At 37.0% G+C, this 9,140-nt stretch overlaps 1 protein-coding gene across 3 annotated transcripts; it reads right to left on the reverse strand.

The window, feature by feature from the left end:
* Positions 1 to 476: 476 nt before the first annotated feature.
* Positions 477 to 2,754, reverse strand: LOC121242100. Of its 3 annotated transcripts, XM_041140012.1 has the most exons (3): positions 2,606 to 2,738; positions 1,295 to 1,543; positions 477 to 1,195 (listed from the first exon to the last, which is right to left on the reverse strand). In XM_041140012.1, the coding sequence occupies exons 1-3, from the start codon at positions 2,672 to 2,674 to the stop codon at positions 1,109 to 1,111; spliced, it is 405 nt and encodes a 134-aa protein (XP_040995946.1). In that variant the 5' UTR covers positions 2,675 to 2,738; the 3' UTR covers positions 477 to 1,108. The 3 variants fall into 3 exon arrangements, with proteins under 3 accessions (XP_040995946.1, XP_040995944.1, XP_040995945.1); XM_041140010.1 differs by having other exon boundaries at positions 477 to 1,543; positions 2,606 to 2,754; XM_041140011.1 differs by lacking the exon at positions 2,606 to 2,738 and having other exon boundaries at positions 1,295 to 2,393.
* Positions 2,755 to 9,140: the final 6,386 nt, after the last annotated feature.

Raw genomic sequence — 9,140 nt, forward strand, 5'->3', positions numbered from 1 at the left:
TACTCGCGATGCAACCAGAATGAGAGTGGAGGTTAGAAGACCCCACAACCCCCTCTTCAAGTTAGCCACCAAAAGTAGAGTCACATACTCGCGGTGCAATCAGAATGAGCATGGAGGTCAAAAGACCCTACGACCCCCCTCTCTAAGTTAGCCACCAAAGGGCAAGTCACATACTAGCAGTGCAACCAAAACGAACATGGAGGTCAGAAGACCCTATGACCCTCCCAACAGCTAGCCACCAAAGATCAAGTGGCACACTTCTGGTACAAGCAACAGAGAAGTGAAGGTCAGAAGACCCCACTCCTTCCTAGCAAGTATCAACCAGGCTCGAGTACAATTAAAAAGGCAAGCCCAAGGGCGTGGGAGCCAGAAGACCCCACAACCAACTGTGGACTAGCCACCTCAGCAAGTGGTCATTCACAACAGATGTCTACATAAACAAACCAGGCTACCAAGAGGCAAAAACAAAAACCACATGAAGTAACAAAGCAATGCAATTGTTTAGAATGAGCCCACAAATGAAATAGAAAAAGTAAGGGCAATTCAAGGCCCACAAAAGGAAATAAAGTGTTCAAGTGTAAAAATCACGCCCAAAATAGGGGCCTTACATACATCACAAACAAAGGAAAGATTCATTCTGGGGGCACGGGACAAGGGAATGTGTCAGGCATCTCTTTGCGCTCCAAAGTGTCCACAAACCAGCAAGACACTTCATTAGGCTCAAATTGCTTCAAATCAAGTTTAGAAAGATTGGTGCGGGGATTAGCCATCAGGTTGGTCTTCAAGCGAAGCATACCAACCTCGTAGTCATACCTGAAGGCACAATCTCTAACAGACGACACGGTGGCTACCTGAGGGCGCAAACGAACCAGCTCCTCGTTAGCTGAAGCTAACTGCACTCCCAGCTCCCCCAACTGTTGCTTCTGCTCTTTAGCGGTAGCAGTCACATGGTGCAAACTCCAAGCTATGCTGTCTTGAGCAACGTAAGTATCCTCCCACACCTTTTTATAATCATCAAATCTAGACCGCAGCCCTTCATAATCGCCTTTCAGCTTGGATAACTGGATGTTGAACTGCCTACGCTCCTCCATGCGCGACGCTTTCTCCTCTAAAAGTTTAAAGGCAAGCCCTGTACGCTTCTCCTCCAAAGCGACCAATGCTTGAGCTGGGAACGCCGCTTAACAGCCTCCTGTGACTGTTTGGAGGCGGCCTGAGCCTTATTCAATCTTAATACCTGGGCCCGAACATATACCCTCTCAGACTCTGCCTGCTGCAAGATGAGACTATCACGCACTTGGATGTTTTGAGCTCGAAGCAGTTCATCGCAGACCTCACACACCTCATCTCGGAGGAACTCAAGGTCAAACTCCAAGTGACGGATGTGCCCGTCCACCTGATCCAAGCAGCACTCCATTTCAATCTTTTCATTCTTGAGTCTAGTCATCTCCTTCTTGGCGTAGTATCCAAATTTCCACCGCTTCTTGACCTCATTCTCTAGTTCGGCACGCTCACCCACGATCCATGCCGCCAGCTCATCAACACCCTACGCAAGCAAACGATTAAGAAGACATCCCAACACAAAATTAAATAAGTATGTTAAGCAAAAGAAAGTACAATACTAGAGAAAGCATGGCCTGTAAGCGATTGGACATATCCACGACCTCCACCAAAGTTGTAATATTGTGTCAATTGATTGCTAGTTGCAAAAGATATACTTTGCACACTCAAAATTGTAAGAAGTTTTGCTCTTCAAAATCCAAACTACTATAATCATTCTAAAAAACCTTACATTTTTTACTCTATATATCCACTTCTTAAAGTGAAGATAGATGCGAAAAAAAATAGGTGACGTGGCATAATCTTGATCATTGGTTTTAATTGAGAGTGTAAAGTATCTTTTTTCCTGTAGTATTCAAGAAAAATGTCAATTTGATATATAGTTTGGAATGCAAAATACAATACCCCCGATTCCTTGAAGGTGTAGGAAACCTTCAATGTTTTAATGTTTTCCACTTCTAACAAAGGTTCCAAACATTGTTATATTTTACAGTGTCACTAATATCTTTTATAAAACAACAATAACCAATTAAGTTGGAGGGGATATTTGGATACCCTTAACTGCCCAGGATTATGACTAAGAAGCAGGCCCAAGTCAAGCTTGTCACTGTGGCTACGTGGCTTATAGCTCCCATGGAGTTGGAGATTTTGCCTTCGGTTATACATGATCATCTTAGGGACGATAACTCCTACAAAGCAGGAGATATCTTCCTCCGTTTCACAATGGATTACGAAGGATACAACACATCTATGTCCCCCTATAAATAACCCATGAGAGGTAACTAACATCATCATCTTCATTTTATATACACTTATTCTCATATTGTTACTAACTTAACCATGAATTGTCTTGCACTGCATATCTCAATCTGATCAAATTTTTTTCAAAAACCCAAAAATTAAAGAATGAAAATGACAATTTCTTGCCTATTAATTTCTAGCTAAGTTCTATAATTTCATAGACTAGTACTACATGTAATAGCAGCTAATTTGGTGAGAAAATTGCAAGGATCATGGTTAATAGAAACAGTAATACAGGATACCTTACCTCATGTATTACTAAGATAATTAAGCAAATTATGGTCAGCCGCCCAAGAGTTGTCTTAGTGGAGGCCATTTCCAGCCTTCTCCCTTCTAGGATACAAGAGATGTCAAACTGGTGAAGAGAGAGATAGAGAAAAAAGAGATAAGAGAAGTGTGTATGGGTTCGAAAGCTTAAAAGTGGCTTTATAAAGGAGGAGGAGGTGCTTTAGGGTTAGTTTGGGTAGTGATTATTTTATTATTATTTATTACTATCCACTATTATTCTATATCCTATCTTTATTTTTTTATTATTATCTACAGAATATCTAAAATCATCTCACTATCGAAACATAATCTTAATTTGATTGTGCACCAACTTTCCTAAGATCAACCAACGCCATGCCAATTGATTGCCTTGTCTTTGGTAATAACGATTCTTAATTATTTGTTGAACACTAAATAAATGTGGTTAAAGCAGTGAGCTATAGCAATTTTTAGTCATATAAAAAAAATATGTAAATATAAACAAAGTAAGGTACAAAAGAAACGAGAGACTAATCTACAATTAAATAGAGATCATCTCCAATTACTCAATTAAACTTGATGCATGGTTTAGAAAGATAGATACATCATGTAGATCATACAATATTCAGTGTTACGCGCCTGATGTGTTTTACACGTAGAGTGGACCTTACATGAATATTTAATATCGTGTCTATTTCTTTCTGTATCAGACCATCCAATTCGATTAAGAAAGAACTGACACCTTGAATTTTGACCTTAACTTCAAGAAACTCTACAATTTAGAACTTATGTTAATTTTACTGATAAAAAAAATGAGAAAATATATTTGTAATTGTGAATTGTGTAACTACCGTGTATTTCTTTAAAAAAATGAATAAAATATAGGACCTAATGAAAAAAATTAATTTTTTAACAGTAGACTCACTCTTTTTCAAAATGATTACGCGACGTTTACGCATTCTATAATTATATGTAGAATTATTCTAAAAAAATTAACCACATGATTAACTTGAGGCATTCACGGTACGCTACATGTCAGTCCTTGATTGGCTGGCATAGATATTGATACCACATGTTAGCCAATTATAGACTTAGACATGGCATGCAGTTAATTTTTTTAATGAAGAATTTACAGAGATACTTATTTTAGAATTTCTTAAATTTCAGGTATTAATTAACGGAAAAAACAAAGATGAGAGCTTTTTTTTAGTTGCCATTGTCTAATTAATTGTGCCACCTCAAGTTTCGTCATAATATTAAGTTGGGTTCGGCTGTTACCGGAACCGAGCCGATTTTATTAAGCTTTTAAAATGGTAGCATTGTCACCTACCTCCTACATATAGTTAGGCTGGAGAGGAAATAGTCATTCTTCTTCTAATATAACCTATAAATTACCAATTTCGACACTTCGTACTCAAATATGAAGTTTAAATTTCAATTTTTAGTTATAATATACAGTCTCACGAATATATTAGACTCTGTTTGGATGGTGAAAGTGTTTCATATCAACTTATCTAATCATTACAACTTTATCAAATTCTCATACAAAATATAATTAATAATTCAACTTTTTCAAATCTCAAAATAATAATAAGATTAAAAAATAATATTTTATTTAAATTTCATCTCATCTCAACTCATTATCTAAACTGCACGTTAGTCTTAAGATTAACAACTTAGGCGGCGTGAAATGAATTCAATCGGGACTTATTAATGGACAGTGTATATTATAACAATCAAATTAGTCTTGTAATTTTGATTTTATAAGAGTTGTTGGGGGTAAGATAAGATAGAGTATAAGAGTCCATGTGGGATTGAAGGTCCGATATGCAAGGGTGTAAAAATAGAAAGGGAAAAGGAGAGTGTTGTCAGCTATAAGGCTTAATTGGACATAAAATTGTAGGACAAGACATAAAACAGAGAAAATGGACTTGAAGAGAGGGGAGAGGCAACTATGAGGAGAGATTTGCTTCCTTTGGGACTGGGATCGACTGAGGGAAGGAAAAAGGAGAACTAGAGTGCGGCTAGACCATTTTTCTAGAGAATTTCATGCAAGTGATTGTAGAGAACTTAGTGAGAATGGAGGGCTTATATTCAATCATATTTATAGTAGATTTGACACCCCAAGACCTGTGGATGTAAGCCTTAGCGCCAAATCACATAAATACTTCTATTCTCTACTTCCAGTCATTTATTATTAAGCAAGTCATGAATGAGCATTTCAAGCACATCACGTGAGAAGAGGGGGGTCATCCCATCTTATTGTTGATGCCAAAAAAATGTATCAACAAGAATAGTTTAATTATTACATAAAAAAATCATGAAAAGTGCAAAATAGAATTGAAGTTTAGGTAAGGGTGAAAAATATTAAAATTGTTCATTTGGATGAGACGTTATGTAAGGGGTTGTAATTCTGGGGGGGTGTTAGTTAAGTAAGAACTTTCCACCTAATATCTATGCTTTTCATGCTTTTATGTTAGTAATCCAAAATTTAGTTGACATGATATGTGTATATATTTCTATTTGTTCTTACAATACCATTGAGGATGTACTTTGAATAAAAGTTCATGTCCTTTGGTTTCTTTTTTTTTTATATATTTTTAAAATAAAATGATATTTTCATTTTTTAAAATAGAAAAATAGACTTATTTTTAGTCTTCAGTTTCTTTTTAGCGTAGTTAATTTTTTTTTTTTTTTTTTTTTTTATAAATGGTGTTAACTTAGTGTTTCGTACGCCTTTGAACCAGGTTCCAGTAACTCAGGTCTTTAGAACTAGGTCAGCGAAAATAGAGAAGAATGTAGTTTGGGAGGGTGGCCTTAGGGCAGGGGAGTCTCCGATGTCAAAATTAGTATCGTCTTTTGAAAATTTGTAAATAAGTGAAAGAGGCTAAGGATCAGAAAAAGAGATTTTTCGTACCTGGGAGTTGCCATTTAGTATGGGGGACAGATCGTGTCTGCCCCATGGAGTCCATGTCCTTTTATTATTCCTTTTGTCAGAGTCCTTTAATGCGACATCTCACCACAACGACTTCGTTGATGTGGCGTGTAACTCAGGTAGTAGTGCCATTAATGCGGCATAATTTCTTGATTTGCCTTACCCTGCTGACGCCCTTTGTGGTCCGTTGATGTCTCATTGTCAGAGGATCGAGAGTCCCCTCTACTTCCTATCCATTTATGTGGACAGATACTCAAGGGCTGGACCCTGTTCGAGAGGTCTCCAGGTCGGCGAGTCTCATCTCCTGTAGTATGCTCCCTCATGGAGGTTGCGTCCAGATGGATCTATCGGTTGGCTAGGCCAAAGAGTCTATTTGTTCTAGATTGAACATTCGCTTATTGTTTTCTTAGTTGCCCTTATCAGGCCTGCTAAGATAGAGGGGGAAAAAATCCCATACAAATGGGATGAAATATAGCATATCATTTAGTATGTCTAACGATGTACTACCAAATTCTTATAAATAGATTAATTTGACAAATCTTCCAATCACAAGAATTAATAAATTAATTTTTTCTAATCAAACTTGCAGTGAAATTGAAAAGGAGAATATAAGAGGTGAGGGGTGGGCGACCCAAATAAAAATCTCATTACAAAATCACAGTGCATAAAAATGATAGATAAACGGGCAATAGGTCCAATAAATTAGACTCTGACCCATGTTCAGCCAAGCCAAGGAATAGACCCCTCCAAAATAGCTGCTTTATAATTCAAATGGTGGATTTGTAGGATTCGATTGTGATCTGCATCAGAAACAAGGACAAATCATCTATTCGGAGTTGTCAAAGGAGATCTTCCCATCCTTTCCCATAAATCCTTAATTAGGAAACATATCTAGATATCCAAAGATCAGATTAGGAAAAATTAACCCGCAATTAATTGATTTATTAATCGTGTCGTATTGAGTTAACATATTTTGACCCAAACCTATTTATCTCGTGACGTTTTTATGTTAAATTTCTGGCTTGTGTTATATATTTTCACCCCTATTTCTCTTGTTTCCAAACACTCATATCTTATATGTCAGGATCCATAAATTCAATACAAAAATAATACTAAAGTGACAATATATAACATAAACGGTTTCCAATTTACCAACTAATTAGACTATTATCTTACACTTCTCAAGTTTCCATTTTATTATTTCGATAATTAAATTGGTAATTTTTTCTATAAGAACGTTATATCCAATTATCTAACAAAAGACTGATGTGACATGCCATGTTGACTCATGATGCATGGCTAAAAAATAATAAAAATATCAAAATAATTTAGAATATAAAATTCATAAATATCTTTAAAATTGTATTAAATGAAAAAAACAAAAAAATTGAAATATCATAAAACCAAAATATAATAAATTAGAGCGTGGCAACGGCTCAAGGGCAACCTTAGTTCGTGATAATGAAGATTCGACACCCAAATAAGCATTTTAAGGCAGTCTGTTTTAGTGAAGATAGAGAGCTTAGGTGCCTAAGTGACACTTGAGGGTGACCCCGCAGTTGGTGCTCCAAGTCAGGTGGCCTAGCTTCTAAGCTTTATGTATGTGGGGGCTAATTGCCATTGATTGAGAGTAATGGGCATAGTGCTCTGCTTGTGCATACTCTTTGTTTCGTTTATTCGTCCTATGACTCTTGTTTGATATCTAAATTGCTCGAACTTGTTTTGATTAAGACCATAGAACAATGTTTCTTATCCATCTTCATGTTCCTACTTATTTGCTCCTAGGGAATCCCATTGATATTTGAGGCGTTTTAAAGGAAAATTTTCAAAAAATGAAGTTTTTAAATGAAAATAAATTTCAAATAGTGAGTTTGAGAGAAGCAAACACTGGCCATGTAGCTATTACTTTCAATTTTTGCTTGACGAAGATTGTTTGCCACTAAGTTATCTTTGTTGTGATTTGTTCCACTTGTGTATTCTCTTTGTTTCTCTTATATGTGCCGGGACTCATGGTTGAGCCCATGACGTCTAAGTGTTGTTGATTAGGACTGGCAACCAAAGTGCGTTGTCTATCAACTTTTTATCTCCTTGTTCTCGTTTGCCCATTCTCTTTAGAGCCTTGTAGAGTTTTGAGGAACTTTATAGGGAGAACATCCAAACTCAAATTTGTTAGCATAAATAATATTTAAATAGTAAGTTTGAGAAAAGCAAATCAGGGCATGTAGCTACTGCAAGCAAGCTTAAAAGCTCAGTCCATGATGCTCTAGGCTGGTGCAAGCTTTAGTGCCCACTGTGCTTGTTGCTTGGGGCAAGCTTCATTGCTCGCTCTTGATGCTCCATGCTCGAGCAAGCTATGCACCTTGCTCGTTGCTCGAGGCAACTTTATTGCTCGTCCTTGATGATCCATGCTCAAGTGGGCTAAGTACTTGTAACACCCTGCTTAATTAATCATTGATTAACCCTTAAGTACTCTATATTAGGTTTTTAATTATGGGTTAATCAATTTCATTAAGGTTGATAGTAAGATTAGCATTAATGTTGGTACTTAGTGTTAATGAGTTAAGGATTAGAGAGATAAGCTCATTAGTAATTTTGGTAAGGCTTTTTAGGGCCCAAATACATTCATAGGCCTAACCCAAGAAAACCTTGAACCAAGCCCTTAGGAAATCAATGCTAGTTTTGGCCTAAGTATAGGAAGGTATAAGGTCTTTGGTGTAGATTGGAACCCTTGGCCATTTTCAAGCCCCTATGGCCCAAAGCCATGTTTGGACTCATTTTACCATTCAAAGACCAAAAACCCAATACATCATACCATTGATTTTCTTAAGCCCAAATCACACTCAAAGTACCCAAATTAAGTTTTGAAAATTGGTTAAGGCTATTAACCATCATACTTGAGGTTAGTGTACTTTAAGCTATGCTTTGAAACTTAATCATGCTTAATCTTTTTTTAAACTTTTTAATTCAATTTTTTTTAATTAATACTCCGTTAAACCATGATTAGAACATGTTAATACCCTAGTTACATCATTCCACATGTCATTAAGAAAAATGACATAACAAGTCCAAACCATGCTTCAATCGGTTTTGTGCATTGCCCTCTGTAATGCTTGGACTGTTTTGCCCTTAGGCTCAATATTTTTGTGGTTTTTCCTCAAGGGTAATATGGTCCTTAAACAACTCATGAGACCCTCCCAAACTCAGTTTGAGCCTTGGACGAAATTGGTTGCATCAACCAACTCAAAGAACCAAATCGGGTGCACCTTGGTCTAGTTTGCGTAGGAACCATTTGGATTGGATTTGAACCAGCCTCCTGCCATGGTTTGCACCACCACCCCATGCCACCTCCTTCTCCACCCAATCAAAAAGAAGTCCCATGACCATCATGAAGGATTTTGACTCATTTTTGCTACCTAAAAACATCCAAAACCGAACTGATTTTCTGCCTCCACAAAACCACCTTCATCCACCTGTTTTCAAGGGTGGTTTGAGGAATCTTCTGCCACCCAAATGATGCCCCACGACCTGGATTCATCTACAGGATCCTTGTAACTACTGTGGAGAGGAAATGATGGTGGTTTAGGGCACTATTTCATTCTGT

Source organism: Juglans microcarpa x Juglans regia, chromosome 8D, assembly GCF_004785595.1.
Source record: "Juglans microcarpa x Juglans regia isolate MS1-56 chromosome 8D, Jm3101_v1.0, whole genome shotgun sequence".
In the NCBI taxonomy this organism is placed as follows: domain Eukaryota; kingdom Viridiplantae; phylum Streptophyta; class Magnoliopsida; order Fagales; family Juglandaceae; genus Juglans; species Juglans microcarpa x Juglans regia.